The sequence below is a fragment of the Pollicipes pollicipes genome, unplaced genomic scaffold (assembly GCF_011947565.3).
Source record: "Pollicipes pollicipes isolate AB1234 unplaced genomic scaffold, Ppol_2.1 Scaffold_4002;HRSCAF=4701_pilon_pilon_pilon, whole genome shotgun sequence".
Taxonomy (NCBI): Eukaryota; Metazoa; Arthropoda; class Thecostraca; order Pollicipedomorpha; family Pollicipedidae; genus Pollicipes; species Pollicipes pollicipes.
Genome location: NW_023596420.1, coordinates 36,124,934 through 36,147,055, shown reverse-complemented (window position 1 = coordinate 36,147,055; position 22,122 = coordinate 36,124,934). Strand labels below are relative to the sequence as shown.

The 22,122-nt window shown below is 48.9% G+C and overlaps 1 protein-coding gene across 2 annotated transcripts in view; it reads right to left on the bottom strand.

The window, feature by feature from the left end:
* The window catches only part of LOC119093345 (cryptochrome-1), a 42,196-nt gene that overhangs the window by 8,542 nt on the left and 11,532 nt on the right, over positions 1-22,122 (bottom strand). Inside the window, exons 2-7 of one of the 2 annotated variants that reach the window (XM_037216294.1) lie at positions 20,276-20,380; positions 3,531-3,712; positions 2,150-2,322; positions 1,647-1,808; positions 1,065-1,175; positions 552-793 (exon numbers count right to left, since the gene is read on the bottom strand). In XM_037216294.1, coding sequence (XP_037072189.1) covers positions 552-793; positions 1,065-1,175; positions 1,647-1,808; positions 2,150-2,322; positions 3,531-3,681 — 839 coding nt within the window. In that variant the 5' untranslated portion in view covers positions 3,682-3,712; positions 20,276-20,380. Of the gene's footprint in view, positions 1-551; positions 794-1,064; positions 1,176-1,646; positions 1,809-2,149; positions 2,323-3,530; positions 3,713-20,275; positions 20,442-22,122 lie in introns of those variants that run through there. The other variant, XM_037216293.1, reaches the window with a different exon arrangement.

Genomic DNA, 22,122 nt, shown 5'->3' with positions numbered 1-22,122 from the left:
CATGCCATCTAGCTCAACAGCGACAGAAATACCCTATAAAATTTGCGTTTATAACGCCGAACTTATAAACGGTTATTAGGTGGAACACCGCGTGTTGAAGAGTTGACACAATTCTTACATGCATTGTGATTACGTAATGCAGAACCCTGCACTAGCTCGTCTCGCCGATTCTGCGAGTGGAAAAACCGAAATCACGGCCTGCGCGCTATGAACCAGTGTCACGTCGATCAGGGAGTTTTGTTCCGGCAATGTACCCGAATCAGTATCACAATACCTGATGTCCCGAAAACAAACAGGCACACTGGCGTTGCAAGCTGCACAAAATCCAGCCTGAATGCTTGGTGGGTAATGCTCACCTTTCGTGTAGCGAGCCCCTGCCACATCCTCCCTAATCCGCTAGTATTTCCTCGCTCCCCTCCAACCTGAACGCTCGTAGCACCCGTCTTACCGAGGCGAACCGCGACCACGCGTGGCCCTCTGAATGGTTCTGTGCAAGGTTCCGCACGAGACACTTTGCGGCGTCCCGAATAAGGTGCTATGCACGGGCTCACCTGCGGACAGAGAGACAGCCGTGGCGCAGGTAGGCGGACAGGCTGCGCGGCGGCCCCAGCAGGTCCGGACAGTACTGGTTGGGCATGATGATTCCGCGGCTGAGCGCCGCCTCCTCGTAGGCGATGCGCTCGCCCAGCAGGTACAGGGCGTGCGTCTCGCCGCCCACGTAGCGCTTCTGGTGCTCACCGGCCGGAGGCGACAGGGGCTTCAGGTCCGCCACCGCCGGCACGCGCGGAAACAGCTGAGGAGGCGGGAAGCGCGGCCGTGTCCGGGGTCAGGGGGAGGGGGAGCACGGCCATGTCCGGGGTCAGGGGGCAGACACACGGCGAAGGCTCGGCCCGTGGGAGAAATGCCAGACCGCACGCTGAGCAGACGGCGGCTACGGAGGCATAAGGTATGCCTGAGAAACAAGTGATCGCCGGCGGTTGGTCTGTTCACCGTCTGTTTCGGTTGATCTTGCCACACAAAGTCCGCAGGGCGTGAGCACGTCCGCGCCGCGGGGCGTCACTGACCTCGACGGGGTGCCCGTGCGGCCGGTCCGTGTCCACGCGCGCCAGCTGACGCGAGTCCAGCGGCGCCGCCTGCACCGGCGGCGGCGGCAGACCGATCGACATGGCCACTTGCTGCAGCGGCCGCACCGCCGGCGGCGGCGGGGTGGGGTTAGCGACAGCGAGCGCAGGCGGGTGGACGTGGGGAGCAGGTACACGGCGCTAGCGGTCGCACGAGACAGGAGCTTCAGGCAGGTGGGCGCAGTGTCAGCAGCATGCGCCGACGGCCATATCCGGCATGGACATGGCCAGCAGCCAAACGAAGCCGTCTGATTCACAGGTCAACACGACACATGCCCTGAGCTGTGAGGCGGGCAATGCAAGATGTCGTCGCCTCTCAGCACCGGCCGTGCTCGAAGGCCGGGGGACAGAGCGCGCTTCCCCGACCGCCGCCCCGATCTGCGCCGCCGCTCGCCCAGTCCAACGCTTCCCAGCGCCGGCCGTGCCCGAGAGCCGATGACAGAGGGCCTCGTCCCCTGCCGTCGACCCGGTCGGCGCCGCCGCGCGACTGACCCCGCGCCGCCCGGCCCGGCGCCCGCCACTCACGTGGAACATGGCGAAGGTGAGCGGCGGCTCACCGCCGTTGGCGTCGATCACCTCGGCCGGGTCCCAGAGCGTGTGCGAGATGCGCTCGATGATGGTGACGCCTTGCTGCTGGCACCAGGCGCGCACCCGGTCGTCCCGCGGTAGCCACACAGGCTCGCAGTCCTAGCCGGGTGAGACGCTGCCGTTAACGCCCGCAGGATGTAGGAGGGATGAAGGGGGTGGGGGTGGGTGGGGGGGGGGGGGGGGACCGCACACGCGCGGACGGTCCAGCAGCGCGTGTCGCTTGACAGCCAAAGGGTGTCAAGCACAGCACGCTAGTCAGCCCACCGATGTCGTCTCAGCACTGGGGAGGGTCCTGGCATGCTCCACTATGGGCATGGACCGGCGCCGGCTTCCGGCTTGCTTGGAGCCCTTGTTCGACTCTGACTATGACCCGGTGGTGATCTGCTCGAAGTGGAGTTGGGTCATGTCGTGTTTAGCTCTGAGCATGTGTCGGTGCTGACCTGTTCAAAGCTGAGGTGGGTCATGCCGTAATCGACTCTGAACATGTTCAGCACGTCCACGGGGTCGCCGCGCGCCGTCACCAGCCGGCCGCCGTGCGTTGCCAGCTGACCGTCCAGGTCCTCCAGCGACTCCAGCAGGAACTTGAATCGGTTGTAGCCGATCAGGCGCGTGCCTGTCGACAGGTCAGAGGTCAGCTCATCGAGATAGGAGCGACACGATGTTTTGTCAAAGATAAAACTAAGCATAACATCACCAAAGCCTTGGGGTTTAAGGCTGGTGGCCACATAATGCATACAATACTCCCAGTGTCGAACTCTCGCACCGCTCAGCTTTTCGGACGACCAAAAACCAATGAACTTAATACGTCACTCAGTTATAAAGTACAGTGTGTGCAGTGACCCTTTTGGTCGCCTTGGATGACCACATCGTTACTCAGCCCGTCAGTCATGGGGAAGCAGTGCCATCTATACCTGACCCTAGCAAGCAACTGGCCGGGCACATCCACACAGACATGCTCCACAGATGCTACCATCGGGGCTGCCGAATTTAGCAAGTGTCCATGGTTGGAGGTCATAAAGTCAAGATGGTTAGCTTAGTTCATAAAAATCAATTATATCGAATATAATGCACATTGCTCTCTTGTATATCTTAAATCATTTGAAATAACGCTGTGGGAAATTCTCGCGGCACATGCGTTTTATAACATGCATGGAGCACTGAGCCAGCCGAAAATATTGGGGTGCTGTTCTGCATCACACGGACAGCCTCTGTTACTTTAAAGCATATGCTAACACAATTTTGTCTTTGATTAATAATCAGGTGGGCTTGTTTATCATTCATGGCATGTGAACTGCGCTGCAAACCCGTTTAATTTTATCGACATTCGACCTCCGCCCATCAATGCAGTATACACACCTACAGTAGACACACATACACACACGTACAGCATACACACCTGCATACAATTACAGTATAACGTTCAGTGGGGACTGATATGAAGACGGAAGCGAAAAGGCAGCTGTCGAGAAGTGAAATACGACATAAAATAGCTGTATTCGGAGAGCCCAGGCTGGATCAAGTTGAGCAAAAAAGGTTGGAAGTGTAACTGGGTAGATATACACAAAAAATTGTCAGCGTAGCTGGGCAAAACAAAAGTTGGGCTGGGCAAAAAACAAAAACAAAGCAAAACAAAACAAAAGCCGGCGCAAGCTAAACCAAACGCCAAACAATACACTCCAATAGCAGAAACAAGACACGTCGGAATAACGTTAGGCAATGGCTTAAAGACATCGAAATAGATGCGGAGAGGTCTCAAAAACGTCGGAACGCACATCTGCATGCTTGGTAATATCACAAAATTACTATCAGCTGCACGTTTACCTCCACTTTCTCCATCGAAGATAAACATCAGGTACACCGTGCTGCATGTCGCCAGTAGATCCGTCAGGGCAGGGTTGTCATGGAGACGAAGCCCGTGCCGAAACCAGTGAACTCCAACTGGCTTGGCCATCATTGGGTCGTCTTGTCCCATTGTTAAAGGAGATGTAGATTATAACAGTCGCCTGAAATAACGCCAACCAGTTATAGATTACACGAAGTACAAAATGACAGTTAAGTTTTTTCTTGCCACGCGTGCCAATACATACATTCTTTGGTGTATTTGATGGGTGTTTCGGACTGAAGACCTAGGCAGGCCTGCAAAGCCTCTGCGCTGAATGTACAGCTATTTACAGCCAACGCGTTAGGCTTGAACACATACGGGGACACCAAACGCGACGAGAGGGAACTGACTGGCGAGGCGAGGGTGGGGGTGGGGGGGGGGGGGGGGGAGGAGGCGGCGGCGACTCGGCGTGCACTCGTGGTTAGTTTAGAGTCTCTAGGGCCGCAGACCGGCCGCCAAGCGGGCCGGGTGAGGGGAGGCCGTGCACTTTGGACCGATGAAGTAAACAGAGCGGTGGGGGAGGAGGGAGAGGTGGAGAGGGACTGTCAGAAAGAGAGCATGAGCAGTGAAACAGAACAGTGCAGTGAGGGAACTGAGTGCGGAGAGAAGTACAGGGCCGCCGCAGTCAGGGGATCGAGCCAGCGGTGAAGGTGCGCCATCGCATCATCCATCACGTGTTCATCTGCTGTAGCACGGTTTGTAGCTTGACATAAAGAAGAAAAAAAACAACACAGAAACTGAACTTTAAAAAAATCCACGAAATTTCTAATGCCGAGTGGGACATTTGACGGCTTTGACAGGAGGTAATTTTCGACCATCACGTCAAGGGCAATCAAAGTCAAGAGGCGTTAACAGCACCAGCTAGTGCAACATCTGCAGGAACAGCAGCAATTCTTGACACAAAAAAGTATTAATCGAAACCAATTGCATTGCACTGCCAAACTACGTCCGCGAAACACCAAAATACAGTAACAGCCCTATCACAAAAAGTCACGACTTAACATTATCGTTGTACGACGTGAATGCATGTTGATGGAAACTGAGGTGTTGTCCGCCTTTTCTAACCCAGTGTCTAGATGTCATTTTTGAAACGTGAGTGATGCGGAATTAGAAGGCGAATATATTTTGCAGTATATAAAAATGTTGTAAATTTCGCTTGTCAAAATAGTTTTAGCCTGTTATATAAACAAGACAACACAAGTATATTATTGGAATGAATAAATACATCATGATCACTACCAGCAATTTGAACGGCGATACACCTGCTGGAAAACGCTGCATTTCACAGAATAGAATCACATAGTGCCACAAAATAGAATCGTAACTTTCAGCGCATTTCAGTACTAAACAAGAATCTAAGGAACACAAAAGGAGCACCTAGACACTAAACTGGCTGAATATCCTCTCATTCGTATATTAAAGCCTATCACAAAGACACCACAGTGTAGTGAATCGTCTTAAAGTCGTAGAAAATAGGGTCGTAACAAGCCCTGGCAACCCGATTTTCATGGACATGCCTTCTCGCCGTCTTCTAGTAGCCCCATGTAGATGTCTTGAGCGTGTGAGCGGCTTTGCTTGGTAGTGTATTCGACCATTACCCGGCAATCGACCCATCTTTTCACATGCGGTGATTTGGGTAATTCCGGTTCGTCCATCTACATGATCAAATGCTTCTCCTAAAATATTGTGCTAATACAGATATCAGAAATCGCACACAATCATATTTTATCGAAATTTACAGCAGCTAAAGGCACACTAATATGTCGTGCTTTTTTCTTCCAAAGCTTACCTGAATTTGCCAACGGCCTTTTCAGAATACTATATAACTGTTCAGAGTATTATCTATGGCTGCTTTGTAACTTTTGGCCATGTTTTTGCAAAGTAGGCACGGCACATCCAAAGTCCTCAACAAAAAGTAAAACGTACAATAGCCAAAAATTATCAATAAAAACAACAACAAAGAGCTACACAGCTATACGGCACCCGCCGTTCCCAACAGTCCAGTGTGTACATTGCATCTGTAAGTGAGCATATAAGATAATAATCAGAGACTGTATCAGTGACTAGATCCACTTTTTTACTCGCATCTGTAAATCAAATGAACGCAAGATTCCTTTCACTACGGTTTTATCATATTTCTAACTTGAATGCTTCATCTACCAAGTTTTATTTACGATGCAGATGGGGCACGGCGTGCATGCCACTGGTCATGATGAGACTCCGAGCTTTTAGATCTCGGGGGGGGGGGGGGGGAAGGATCTTAATCCCTACGTGATCCCCGGCGAAAATCATCGTATGAAAATGGCGTTTATCTTATTTTAGTGCGCTCGTATGACTATGCTGGCGTAATATAAGTTCATGGTCTCAGATTGGCAGCACTTTCTGTACATAGTTCCCAACGTGGCAGGTTGACGCTTCATGTACCCAGTTTTGAATTACACAGCTGTACGTATTTTCGTAGAGTCACAGAGCAGCGCTCCGTCAGACCATTTTCTTGCGATTAATTTCACCGGACCTTCTTGCAGTAATAACGCCTGTAATCTTGTAGTCCTATGTTAACACACAAAGTCGTGCCTAGGTAAAAGCGTATCCAAAGGCGAGTTATTTGGTAGTCGTCACCGTCTCCCTGCACTACTCCCGAAACACGACTGAAGGCATTGCTTTCACCACTGAGCTCAGCTATGCGGACGGACTTGAGACACTGGCGCACCGGGCACCAGAGCGCATGCGCTATGTACAATTCCATAATCTAAGCGCACTGAAGGTTGGGCAACGGCGAAACACCAGCCTATTTGTCATGACATTTGAGCCGACGCAGCTTCTACGGCACCTGTAGAAGCTGTGTCGGCTACTGCTACTACGGTCTACAGTCTGAACCCGACAGTTGAATCACTCAATCTGACACAACTCATCGATCAGCCAACACGCATTACACCCCTCCCCCTTTGCACTGATAAATCACATTTCTACCTTTGTCACTACCAAGGTTGCATCACCGCCCCTAAAGGCATTCGTCAGACAAATATGGGACTACACAAACATGTATGCAGACAAACTTTCACAGCTTTTGGTAAACACAGACTGGGACAGAGTACTTGATCATGGCATAAACACAGCGAAAAATAATCTCACGCAGACCAAGCCCGCAGCTGCTGCTGAAGCTATCCCAACTAAGATAATCAGGATGAGAAACTGTGACAAACCTTGAGTCAATGCTGCCCTAAAGAGGGAGATGAGAAGAGACAGACTTTTCAGACTTGCTCAGAGGTATGTGGCTGATGACCACTGGGACCGCCGGCGACAACAAATAAATTTTACGACATGCATGAACAGACGACTTCAGAACAACCACTTGCAACATCAAGTAAACAACCTCTTGCATGCAAAGCAAAACCCACACAAGCACCACCGCATTCTTAAACAAATGACAGGACGGACACGAGCTGAGACATTGTCACCCCTCGTAGGACCCGATTCAACCCATTGACAGAAGACTTAGATAAAGCTAACCTACTACGTGACTTTTTTGCCAGACAATCACAACTCGCAACTGACTGGAGAGAAGTAAAGGCTAATCCCACTTAAAAAACAAACAAACAAAGGGTCAAGTTTGGATCCTGCTAAATACAGACCAATCAGTTTACTGCCTTGGTGGCGAAAATTCTTCAAAGGATTATCTTTAATAGTATCTGTTAACATCGAATTAGGAATGGACTGCTCTCGGAGAAACAAAGTGGATGCCGTCCATAACACAGCACTCAAATTCAACTGGTATAATTAATTAACAATCTTTATGCAGCTTTGGACCGAGGCAATGAATTAACAGTCATTTACTTGGACATTAGCAAGTACTTATGACATAAAGGCCTCCTACTCAAGTGCAAGAACTATTGTGGTGTGTCAGGAACTCTCCTAAATTGGCAAGCATCGTATCTCTCAGACCGTAGGCAGATAGTTAAGGTAGGCAACGGTTTCAGCACGCCTAGGCCCATGCATGCTGGATGCCCGCAGGGGTCTGTTCTGGGACCTCTCCTTGCCCTCATGTATCTTAACGACCTAGCCGACAAAACTGATAATGAGTATTGTTCTTCGCCGACGATGCTACGCTATACACAGCTCATTCACACGACCCGGTTACCCTGCAAGCGGCACTCCAACACGACTTACATATTATACAAGAGTTCGGCAAAGACTGGCTCACCACGTTTAACGTCACGAAAACAATTCAACAAACATTCACCAACGGAAACACACATAACCCGCCGCAACTGGCATTTGATGGCCAATGAATTCCTTCCGTTACAAGCCACAAACACCTTGGCCTGACGATATCTACTGATTTGCACTTTCATCAGCACGTTAATGACACCATCTCCAAAATCAGAACAGCCCTTGGGCATCTCTAACCACTATCGCGACTTCTGCCTCGGCATATTATCGATGATGATATATATATATATATATATATATATATATATATATATATATACATATACGACTTACATTCTTCCCTTGTTTGATTATTGTGACGTAGTATACGAAGGACTTTTGACAACCAGCGACACCCTTAGACTTGAAAGATTACAGTACAGAACAGCAAGACTAATCACCAGTGCACTCTACAGAACACACACTCGCGCACTGTTGGACGCTTTGGGATGGAACACTCTCAAATCACGAAAAAAAACTTGCACAAACTGACGCTGTTCCACACCCTCATCCACAACCAACATCTACTGCCAACAAACGTCACTGCACTTCTACCTGACACACGAGCACTTGCAGCAGAACGCCCACTACGCAATGCATTGACACTCAAATCACCACCGAACAGAACTTCAACATACCAAAAATCCTACATTCCATCAACTACGAAAAGATGGAACCAGGTCCTGCTCGAGGTGTCATCTCTCCAGTCGTCTCGTTCCTTCAAACGGGAAATATACCAGCCCTGCGGTGTGGCCGCACCTCCGGTGTATCACGGCTTTGGATCCAGGCATGGCAACATCCTTAATACTAGGCTGAGATTGGGAATGCCAGACCTTAATGCCCACCTGTTCGAAGTCCAAAATTCAACCACGCCTAGTCCTTCTTGCTTGTGTGGCTACCCATGTGAAGATTCTCACCACTTTGTATTGAACTGTCCTCGCTATCATGAAATCCGGATTTCAATGATACGCAAAGCAGATCGTATCATTCCAAATTTGTCTGACCTCACTCACAACGAACATCTAAATATCTATCTCAGAGGTAACAGTTTACAAGATCTCGATGGGCAGCAGATAGCAAAACAATCACCAAACACTCATTTTTCAGACCAAACGATTCGCCTTAAAACTTCCAGCGGGCGCGGACAACAGACGGGCCACTGGGTAGCGATGCCGGACCGGGCGTCCGCCGCCGGCCCGGGACGGCTACATGTGTAGACCGAAGCGGCGGCGGGCGCCTGGCCCGTGTCGGCGTACAGATCTGACGAGTGAGCGGTGGGTTGCGGGTCCCCTGGCGGCGATGACCATATCTTGTTATCGTCGTGCCCAATCCCCTGCGAGGCGTCATCTGCCAGCGCCCCCCTCACGGAGGCAGCAGCTGTCCGAGCGCCAGACGTCAGGTGCGGCAAACCAGCACAGGGCGGCCTGTCTCCACGCCTCCCGGAAGCAGCTCAGCTGGGTCGGTGATAATCACACCACAGGCAATTTCCAGCGCCCGCCCAGTGCCAAAAGAGGAGGAGGAGGCCAAAGGCCAGAGGAGGCCACTAAGGAGGCCACCGAGGAGGCCGAAACTAGCGTGTATGCATACCAGCACCCATGATGCACTGCCGGGGCACGCACGTCTCCTCCTTCCTTCATCAACACGTACGCACAGGCGATCAAAGTGCAGCTGGTGACCCGCCACCCGCAAACTGGCAGCATTCCACACCTGCCTCCCGAAAAATCCTCGTTTTGGTCAATGTCCTGTCCGTTGAGTCCGCCACCTACACCCACCCCCGCTATTGCAGGCCTGGCACCGCGCCTGGCCGAGCGTCCAAACACCCGCCAGCAAATGACCTCTGACCCGTGCGTGACGGGTCTCGTGCTCCTCTGACTGCGGCTCGTCCCCCTCCCTCCTCCTGTCGGACCAGCCCCCCCCCCCCCCCCAGCAGCCGGTCAGCCGGCCATCTCCCCTCGCCAGCCGAGTCGGCCCGAGGCCGGCGGACCGTCACTCGGCCGACTGCCGCCCACAGGCGTCCGTCACTCGCCGACTGCCGCCCGAAGCCGGCAGACCGTCACTCGGCCGACTGCCGCCCAAAGCCGGCGGACCGCCACTCGGCCGACTGCCGCACGAGGCCGGCGGACCGTCACTCGGCCGACTGCCGCACGAGGCCGGCGGACCGTCACTCGGCCGACTGCCGCACGAGGCCGGCGGACCGTCACTCGGCCGACTGCCGCCCAAAGCCGGCGGACCGTCACTCGGCCGACTGCCGCCCAAAGCGTCCGTCACTCGGCCGACTGCCGCCCGAAGCCGGCATGCAGATCGTTGCTCTCGTCAGGCTCTGAAGGTCGCCATGGGTCGGGCACGGTATATGCCACGCAGACGAACCCCGCCCGCCGAAGATGTACTCATTGATGGTCGACCTTTAGCTCCCGAGGGTGCTGCGGTCTGTCTCTCTTAATCTGATATCTGGTGTCTTTGTTTTGCCAACGGAACTCCCGAGGAGTAATTACTGAACGATCTGAAGTGAAACTTTTTTTCTACCGGAGCATTCATCACCATGCAGGGAACATGGTTTCTTCCCACTGAATCAATCTCCAGTCCTCCTGTCATACACCTGCCGCTGACATTTTTTGCAAGACTTCGGGCCACTGCAACAACTCATCTGTATTTCGACGGTCGCCATATTGTTTTGTTCCATCGCTCAAACTTATTGGCATAGCTCCTGGCTCGAGGTTGTCGATGTGCAAACGCGAGAAGCATGCTTTCTTGGAGTTTGGGAAACAATTGCATTTGTTCCGATGCATCTCTGGGTTATGGCGTTATGGTACGGTGGTGACCGGCGTCTGCCACTGCCACCATGTAGTCAACAAGTATCTGCTTCCCGTTCCCCATCATCGAATACGGCTCTGTGGTATATGGGTGAGAAAGCGAACGCACCATTCAACCCTTGTCCACCAACCAGAATATGTTTCTGCGTCTTACATGCCGACTAATGCGAGTCTTCCGGCTTCGGCACTTGCAATGGGTTCGCATGTCATGCCTCTAGCTCTTAGATGCATATTCCTTAGGGAATCTATTCGAAATGCAAACCATCCAACTTTGCATTCCGAATAGCTTCCCTAAAGGTCACAGCAATGTAGCGCCAACAGAACTCCCGCCACGCCTCACCAGCGTGTCTCGCACCAACTTGAACTGCGCTCCTCTCGACAAAACTCGGCCGCACTCGTCTTCGCTGTGCTCTGCTCGTGGCTTTTGCGTCACTTGCATTTATCGTGTCGCTCCGACAGGTAACACCACGGGAAGTTTTGTTTGCTTTTATGTCCTCAAACGCGACGTGACAGCAGCTTGTGTTCAAGAGAAGTACATCCGTCTATTTGCTGCACGCTAAATATTCACGTTGTCATTTTCTTTACATTGATGGTGTCAATGTCAAGCGTGGTGGTGTAAAACTATAAATTGAGTAGCAATTACGTTATATTAAATCTGGCAATACCAGGTACGTTTGAAAAGTTCCAAGACTGCAGTAGGAATGAAACGCAGAACAGGACGGACGTGATCCCAATTCGACGGCCATCCCCTTCAGTAGTTAACAGTAGTTGCAACAACAGCAAGTCAGCAGTAGTTGACTTTCAGTAGTCAACCTGTGCGGCGGTGCACTACTCCCAGCACTTCTGCCAAGCTTGACGTGGTACCTGGAAGTCTCGCGCGATATACACACGATATATATATATATATATATACATACATATATATATATACATATATATATATACATACATATATATATATATACATATATATATATATATATATATGTATACATCCAACCACAATATCGAAGGCTGCAATCTTCGTTCTATATACTACATTGATGTGACCGCAACGACATTCTCACGACGCCTGACAATGCACTCACGTGACGGGCACCTCTGGAGCGCATGCGACACGCACGTGACAGGACATTGACACGACAACTGCTGACGGACAACACTGGCAGTCTTCAAAAGTACAATAACAGAAGACACCTTCCAATTTGGGAAAGCGTATCTAAAAACGGCCACTCTCCAGCTCTTAACAGACGAAAAAATTCTTGCACAGCCCTTGAGTTAATAGGCGGTGGGCGGTGACCATAGGCGGATCCTGGAGAGGGGGGGGGGGGGACGGGGCCATGGCCCCCTCCAAAAAACTCTGAGAGTATGTTTTGGCCTCCCAAAGCATTCCCAGAACTTAATAAAGTTTCGCCTACTTACAGTCTGTTTTATCTTTTACTGTTTTAACTGTTTTGTTTTAACTTCTGTTTAAGATTCAAAAGTATTTCGGTGCTTGAATGGTGTCCCTACTAGGTACTCGCGAGAGGCACCATGCACTGAACCTCAGGATCCCACACCAGCCAGCTGGCGACGAACGGTCCCCCCCCCCCAAAAGAAAACAAACAAAAAAACTCCAGGCTAGATCTGCCCCGGCGGTGACTACTATAGACTTGATTGTGACAACATGTTCGTGTGTTTGAAGCGTTCTCATCATCAGCGTATTTCATATGTATCAAAGGCAATAATAGGATTTTGCATTACTTCAATCAGCCATACTTCATTTGTCTTCTCCGTACTAAAAGACGTCTGCCAAACAGAAGTGTCCAATTTTCATCCTTAAAAACTCAAAGCTTATTTCTTGTGTCATTTAGATTTCTCCAATGATGCGATAATATCTCGAGACGTCAAAATGTACGGATTGACGAATATATGAGTGATTTTGCGCAAACTATCTTTGATTTAAAAGATAATGCTACATTAAATGGTCCAGAAACTCGAACAATATATATATATATATATATATATATATATATTCATTATCTATAAATATATGTACAGATAGATACATATATAGATATGTGTATGTACGCGTTTAATCAAAAACTCCCGCTGACTACACATTGATGAGCTTTTTATGTATCTTTGAGTTTCCGGGCTCTTGACTAATAGTATTGTTGAGATAAAAGATAGTTCGTGCACAATCACTTATACATTCGTCACTTTGTACAAACATGCGTTTCGGGACCTTATCTCATAATCGAAAAAATGGCGCAGGTAATTAGTCTTGAGCTTTTAAGAACGCAATTGCGCATCACGATCTGGAAGACATCTTTTATTGTGGAAAACAATCCAAAAAGAATACATTGTCCGTTGGCTACGCTAACAAATGCAACGGTAATGAAAGCACTTCAGACACACAACCACAATCAAATCGACAGTACTCACCACCCACCACCTAATAACTCATGGGTTGTGTAATAACCTTGCTATTTGTTTAGGCCAGAGAGCGTTCGTCAAAAAACATGTTTTTCCAAGGTTGAAGGCGTCTTCTGTCATTGCACGTCTGAAGAATGTCTGAAGACTCTTGCAAAACCCTTGAGTTCTTAGGTACTGGATGGGAGGTGTCATGGACCTGATTGTGGCTATGCGTCTTTGTAGTGTTTTTGTTATGGATGCATTTTATAGGCATCCAAGTAACAACAGAATATTTTATCCTCTCCGTATTAAATGATGTTCTGCAGGCAGCGTTACACAACGCTCAGCCTCAAAACGCAAAGCACTTGCGCTATTTATACTTCGCTTGACAGTGAAATAAGATCTCGAAACGTAATAAGGTAACTGATCGACAAATACATGAGCAGTCTTTTACGAACCAGCTTAGCTTAACTAGCTATTTACAATCCTACTAAGTAAAAACCCGGAAACTCGAGCTATGATATAAAACAGCTCGTCATTGCAAAGTCTGCGGTCGTTTTTAATCAAACATGCATATATATATCTATATATATATATATATATATCTCTTCTCTCTCTCTCTCTCTCTCTCTCTCTCTATATATATATATATATATCTTACATATATATATATGTGGTGTGTGCATATATAGATATATACACAACAGATATGAGAATACATTCGACGATATATAATTATGTTTTCGAGAAGCGACTGCGGGAAAATAGTTAGTTGCCGGTGTAATGCGTTTGCACCAGTGGACATATGATTTATGCAGCTTTGAGATGTTTCACGATACTTTGTAATGTGTTGTAAGAACTTTGTACAGTCTACCTTGCTTGAGGTTTGGCGAGTGGCCATGCTTAATGGCGATATTAGTGCAAGTATAATTTTCCAGCTCCACTAGCGTAACCGCCCGGATTGGTTTAAGACAATTCTTCATACGTTCGCTTGATGGAATAAGCTGTAAGGCTTGCATGCATTTTGGCTCTTTAACAGTCTAGAGTGTAATTTTTTCCGCGTCCGTATGCTTCCGATATTTGAAACTTCATCACATTGCCCATGATGTGCCTAACATCTCCGAATATCAAAACTATCAGATTTGTTTGCACGGTGAAATTTTGTTATCCCTTCACTGAAAAACGGGGCGAAAAGTTTTGCCATTCATTTACCTTGCTCGCTTCACAGGAATGCGATATGACCGAGGTGCATATCTACAATTCATGCCCTCAAGCACGTCCATAGCAAATAAGACAGAATGGAATGTTGATAAACCTCACGCGTACTTAGCTGAAAGCCGACCCGCACGAGGCATGAGCATAGGGGCGCATCGATATCGTGCATCGCCAATATTTATGATGCATATTGGAATTCGAAGTGAAATATTCGTGTCGACCATCTAAACATTACTTGCTTTCGAACATCGACCAATTCCAGCAGGCGCACAGCCGAGGGCGGAGGCGGGAGGCTGGGGGCTTATGGAGCTGCAGCTCGCCCCGTCAGATCCAGCACATATCTTTGACGACGCTTCAGAACACGACTCCGCGCGCTGGCGATCAGGAAAATTTTGTTGTATTTAAATTATATTTACTATCACTGACAGTGACATTTTACACCCAACTTCAGCGATGTAGTGACCTAGGTTTCATGGTCAGCGATATATACATACATATTATATATATATATATTATATATATATATATATATATATATATATATATATTAAACGTGGCCGCTGACAGCGAGCCCACGTGCGCACTTTGATTACAACACAGCCTAGCCGTCCGGCAGCAATATGGTATTCTCTGTGTTTCTTAAGGTGCCACTGGCCAGATAACATGAACCCTTGACACTTCTCAATACTGCCACTGCCATCTGGCATTTCACCATCACTACTCAGATTGCAGCTGACCCGGAGGATACATTTTTGATCTTGCTGTTCCTCATTGTGTGATTGCTTTTTCCACAGAAGTTCACGAAGCACTGGTTGCCTTTGTGCTCTCTGTAAATTACGGCTAGACTTAATATCCGGCGACAGCCATGTGCCGCTGCATGCAGCCGAATCCACATGACAGGTATGCACTGATGCACTACGTGAAATCCAACTTATTGTATAGTTCCCGAAATATAGGACAGCCTCGGAAATGGTATTAGAAAGCAATGATGCACTTCGTCGAATCCAACTTATTGCATAGTTCCCGAAATACAGGACATAGCTTAGAGTCGACTGACTTACCTCTGTCATGATGCGTTCTATATCTTAGTGATTTGGCCCACGAAAGCAATGGCCCTTCTCGGGTAGTCTGTGCCTGTAATCACGAAAAGCTTACTTCAAGGATTTGTATATTGCTCAAGTGGGGTGCGTATTACAGACGTCATACCGTAGGAGCTGCAGCATTATAATTGTATCGCACTTGAAGTTGCTTATGACGCCCAGAAAACGTGAGACTCCGACTTCACCTGATAATGCTATGGTAGGACTCTAACCGTGACTTCACCTGATGATGCTATGGTAGGGACTCTAACCGTGACTTCACCAGATGACGCTATGGTGAGCCTCTAACCATGACTACACCTGGTAATGCTACGGTAGGGCTCTAACTGTGACTTCACCTGATGATGCTATGGTGAGCCTCTAACCATGACTACACCTGGTGATGCTACGGTAGGGCTCAACTGTGACTTCACCTGATGATGCTATGGTGAGCCTCTAACCATGACTACAACCTGATGATGCTATGGTGAGCCTCTAACCATGACTACACCTGGTGATGCTACGGTAGGGCTCTAACTGTGACTTCACTGATGATGCTATGGTGAGCCTCTAACCATGACTACACCTGATGATGCTATGGTGAGCCTCTAACCATGACTACACCTGGTGATGCTACGGTAGGGCTCTAACTGGACTTTACCTGATGATGCTATGGTGGGACTCCAACCGTGACTTCACCTGATATGCTATGGTAGGACTCTAACCGTGACTTCACCAGATGACGCTATGGTGAGCCTCTAACCATGACTACACTGGTGATGCCACGGTAGGGCTCTAACTGTGACTCACCTGAGGATGCTATGGTGAGACTCTAACCGTGACTTCACCTGATGATGCTATGGTAGGACTCTAACCGTGATCACCAGATGACGCTATGGTAGGACTCTAACCGTGACTTCACCAGATGATGTGGTGAGCCACGTGAAATAACACGAGCTCCAATCGCAAAGAACGGGCGTCGCGGTGCGCGTGCTGCATCGCATGATACTATGTTAATCTATATTGTTATTGTTACTATCTCACCAACCAGCATTCACCAGAAGACTGCACGCAAACGACCGCCGATTCTCTTTCAAAGATCTCGTCCGAAGCTGTTGATGGCTGTGTTACTGGGATCAGCGCTCGCACTGAGCAGGTCTTTTTGTGTTAATCCTGACCCCTCTATCCGACAGTGATATTTCGGCTCAGCGACGGAACGGAACAACAACGGACGGTGAACACTGAACGTGCCCCAAAGCTCAGCACGGTTGTTCCCGCACTCAAAGCAGGCCGCTGCGTTCGGCCGGGTCAGAGCGCAGGCGAGCTTATCAACCGGGCCATCAGGATACCTCTGGAATAGCTTTAAAACTCCGCCACCGGTAGGTCCGCCAAATTATCAGCAGTTATCAGACGGTGGAGTTGAAAGATTCCGGGGATTTATTTCGACAACTGGTAAGATCTCCGACCCACACAATGAGTGGAGGCTTCCGCGGCGTCTTTTCGCCTCCATATACGGTAGTCAACAGTGTCTTGCCAGGCTTTGGATTGTTTGATACATTTTATTGGCTGGCTTGGCCATGTCCCATTCGGGGTCATTATTGGTTGGCTTGGCCGTGGACCAGTCAGGGTCAACCACGCTATACGTCACACCAGGTCGCCAGCAAAAGTTATGTAAGGTCAACTCCTGCGTGTGTAATGAAAATGTTTTTTTGACACCCATTTGTTGTCAGTGGGGTTAAGTGGGGTAATTTGAACACACTGAAAAGTTGAACCACCTCCGTATTTCCTGTTCCAAGGCTCCATGCTTCCAAACGGTACCTAGTGGTACGTTTGAGAAGCTCGGCCTTTCTGGTTTCAACGCGATAGGCGGCGCGCGGCCAGGGAGCGCACTCTGAACATTGATATCATTTAACATATCTATTTAAATATTTCCGAGAATACATAACGTCCTCTGTTGTCTTTGATATCAAAGATAAGGCTTGTTCACTGACTCACGTGTATTTGGCCATGCCTGCTCCCAAAACTGCCATAGTCTTCGCGCGGCTGAGCTTGAAAGTAAATCGTCAGTCGTAATGTTTCATCGGTCATGTTGTAGTGGGGCAACTTGTTTCAAGACGTATGTGGGCAAGATGATCATGGCTCAATTTATCACACTACAGGGGCGGAAGACCAACGGCTTCGTGTCTGGCTCGTACCGGCGCTTTCAGTGCACACGCGGTGGGAACATGCTTTGACAGTTTGGGGAGGGTGTTAGAAAGGCCCCCATTCTCGTCTGAGAATATCTACGTTGATAACACGGCGCTAACCGCGGTGCAGACACCAAAAAGAATGGTGACGAAAAACCGAGGCAGGCGGGGTTCATCACTTCCGCGGAAAGAGGAGAGTTGTGCGTGCTGATTTGTGCAAGCAACACCGTGGGGAATTATGCCCCACCACTCATCCTCTTTCCCAGAGTGAGCTGTAAGGCACCACTTCCTTCGAAGCGCATCCAGACACTGTGCAGGATATGCAATGAAGGGAGATGGAAAAACGAGGATGCATTCCTCGTGTACCTCACCCAGTCTCAAAACACACACGGTGTTCTGCAGAGCGACAAGACCCCATCGTCTAGGACAAACACGCCGCTCATGTTTCGCTTCGGACAAACGAGTTCGCCCGCGCCAATGGGATCACAGCTTCTCCTTCTTCCGCCGCACGCTTCTCACTCTTCCGCCGCACGCTTGTCACCGCCTTCAGCCTCTGGGCGTAAGGGTTTTCGGTCCACTGAAGATGTACTACAACAGGATGATGACCGACTGAATGCGGCAAAATCCTGGCAAGACGGTGGCAATGGAGCGGGCGCGCAGGCCCAGGACCTAGCAGCGCCCTTTTACGAACTGAGTTGGCACCCGGTGGAACCGCACTGGACGTACCAGTTACCTATGTTACAGTGGAAGCCATATCGTGCCAGTCACCTATGTTACAGTGGAAGCCATATCACACATGCCAAGAGCTCTACCACGACAGGGAGGAACAGCCAACCGTAAGCGAGGAAGGTCAATAGCGCTGACATCAACTCCCGTACAGAAGCGGCTCCAGCCGGAGCGGCAGAAAAAGAGAAGCAGGCCGCTATGCATGAAATCAAAGCCACACAGCTGAAAAGCGAAGCGGGAGTCGACAATGAAGAAAATGTCGTCTTTCGACGATGATAGTGGTGAGGAAATGGGGTGCTTGGTGCGCACCAAGCCATACAGCAACAGCCGACACGAAGAGAAGTGTGTTACTATTAATTTTAGAAATACGCACGTGTATCAGCAGCATTTTTCACAGATAAAAAATGTTGCCTAGCTTCCCACACTACTTGGAACATGTTACTCCAACCACGGGACAAGATGTACCATTGGACAATACCGTGAACATTGATAAATCATTGATCCATCGCAAATAGTCACGTACATCATTGTTACACAATGTTATGCGCGCAGAAGATCATTGATCATAAGATCAATGATCTTCATATGATCTTCTGATCTTCTGATCTTCGTGATCAATGAAGATAAGAAGATCATAACATCATTGTTATGCGCGCGGAAGATCGACGTTTCACCGTATATAGTAAAAAACTCGAAATTTCCATGCGTTTTATCGCGGTGTATTAAAACGTCAGAAATGGCTCATCCCACACCACTTTGCTCTAAAGTTACATATTTTCCAAACCGATGAATCCTAGAGGCCACTTTAATCGCACAAGTTGCGACACAACATGGAATGAGGTGAGGTGAGCCTGACCTGACATGACTTTCACTGGGCTGATCTTGAACTCGACCTTTGTAAATCTAATGCTCTAATGCCGGTTGGCGAGATGAGCTCTCGTTTGATCTTGGTGAGAGATATGAGACGAACTCTACAGGACCACTATTCGCCCAAATCATGGGTCGATTTAAGTGTTTGAAAGCATCCCGCGTGACTTACAACACCATCAATACATGACAGGATTTAAAGCTGAAGTTCAAGATGGCGTGTGCGCAATGTAAGTGTTGACCAGTGCTATCCACTGTCACTTGAATATAGATGTCACTTAGATATATGAATATTTCGTTTTTTCCAGATTATCAACTAACCATTCCAGCTAGTCAAGGATTCGCACACGTCGAATGCCATTTGCTTATGGCTGGTGCCTCGGACAGATGAAAATGCTGTCGTATGGGCCAAATTTGATGCTAAAGAGAAAGATGAGATGGATATCATTTGTTCATAGCTACAACAACGGTTGAAGGGTCGCGGGCATAAATCGTGCTCATTGGAAGCATAGCCACTTCCTCCCTTTAGAGCAAACTCACAAGAACCTATTTACCTCGTATTTCGGGCTATGTTGTTCCCTGTAGTATCAAAATGTCGGTGCCCATGTCCAAAACGTTTCGAGCGGTCACTATTATTATATCTTTTTTAGTGCGCCAACTTCTTTAAGGCATGGCCAGCACACCAAAATTGCCGCCGGACAGTACATGATGCTCATAGTTATGTTTAAGGTGATATGGAGGACATTAAGTCTGAGAACGGAAGTTCGAGCGGCTTAAAATGCACACGCATAAAGCACCAGCAACCAACACGGCTCGAGCTGCATGCGTTGCAGCCATCTTCGTATATATCTTGTACGGAAACAGGGCTAATTGATTCCAAATGAGCAAAAAACAAAAGCAAAAACGGACGGTGTTAATCCAAACAGCATCGGTACCGCACCATGACACATATTCATTCCGTTTAGCATGCAAAAGGCACAGCATTGCAATTTGCATGTATCAGTAGTGGACTGCGTGCGTATGTCCTTTAATAATGAGAAGCGAGCGGCATGTACCTGGCCATACCAAGTGAATTTCTGGGAAGCCCACCGAAATGGCTTCCTAACATTTCTGAATAAATAGAACTGCATGCTAACAGAACAACGCAGTGATTTTCGGAGCGCCTCATTAGCGCCGGTTCTTCCACAGTACTTACGTGACCGGACCGGAGAGGCCTGAGTCGTCACGTGACCGATCTGGAGACGCCTGAGTCGTCACGTGACCGATCTGGAGACGCCTGGGTGTCAGCGCAGCGGCGACCCTGCAGAGCGTGCGCACGATGTCACCGCCCAGCGTCGAATGGACGCCCCTCCGAGGGTGAAGAGCCTATGTACCAGTGTTATCGATCTCCCGCGGTGCGCTTGTCAAACGCGCGTGCTCGGGCAAACCGCGAGAAGTCACGGATGTGGCGCGCGTGGATTGTCACAATAGCGCCAGCTGGTATGCTCATATGTGTGTCTCATCACGTGAGGAGGCCACGTGAAAAAAAACACTTATTTTGCGGCCAATGTGGCTTAGTGCTCCTGCCTTATGCTTGTCTAGCGTTTCCGCGGTCCGTACGTCTGTCGTTCCAGGCGTTTATTTGCGACGTCTCAGCAGGGACGCATGACGTCCACGTCGTTGCGCCGTATTTGACGCAGCCCTGTGGCCTCTCAGAAGTTCATTAACATTAATATCCTGACGACGCCTGTGGAAGTTTTCAGTTGCTTGCCGTGCTAACGTCCTTACGACATGCATTTATGCAATCGCACAGGCATGAACCACATTGCAGCCTGAAATGTCTTTGAATAACGCCGCGAGGGCATCAGTACTGTGTATTGCCGTGCTGCGCAAACACGGGCTTCCAGCACTTGGTAAGTACCAGCAAACTGCACGAAATCATCATTGCCGTCTCAGCACTGAATCATGTCTATAAGGCTGGATTGTTGAAATCAAAGTTTAGATCGTCATATTGTTTTTGATTTTTGCATCTATATTTCCTGAAACGCCCGCCCGGGTGACCAAAATCATTAAATCATTTTCGTGCGTCGTAGCGTAAAAGTAAAGACAGCCATTTATAATTAATAAGCATAACTTAAACCTGCAAGTCCCAACCTGATAACAAAAGAAGAGTTATAAAGGGCCTGGGCGCACGAAGTGTGCAAAAAGGTCATGACATGGCATACTCGCACAGTGCCACAACACACCAAACACACAGCAACACACAACAAATATTGTCCTGTAAAAAGCTCACGTTCTGCAAGTCTCGAAACTTTCTATCCATTTGTTAACATTGACACCAAAACAAAACGTCTTCACTCTTCAGACCATGTTCCTGGACTGGGGAGAACCGCGCAACCCAGTGTACGTCCTATGTGAGCAGAAAGAGGGGCGGCAAATGGGGAGGGTGGTGGAGTTGTGGCAGTTGTGGCTGTAACCCACCGCTCGACTTGTGGTGTGAGAAAGAAGACAGCGGTGATTAATTATGTGGTAATCGTTGACAATCTTTTGTTAGGAGCTTCATTTGTTATCAGAGCTACTTAACCATTTATGTCCGCCAGGTTTTTTTGTGCTCACAGTCGATAAGAGTAGAGGAGTGGACGTCACAAATTGTGGCGAGCCCAAATTCGATTGGAACAATTGTAAACCAGCGCCGCACGTCAGTGTGGCACCCGACAGTATTGCGCCTGGCAGTATCTTGTTGGTCGGTAGAACGCCGCCTATGTCAGGGAAGGAGATGTGGACCGCGAAAAGCATGTGATTGTGAAACTGAGCTCGGTGGAGAATATATTAGGCAATTCACCTACTGTCTAGTAAGGCCATAGACCGGTTCAATGAGCGCCCATGCGACCCTGCGACCATGCCAGAGACATAACTGTTATTGGTCGTGATGACATCGAGGTAAACAATGGGCGCTCTGGCGACATTTGGCGGCCTGTTTCGAACCGGTCAACAACAAATGCGCATGCTGGTTTATTTGCCATCTACATGCGGACGAGCTTAATCTTCGGTAGCTTTCCACGG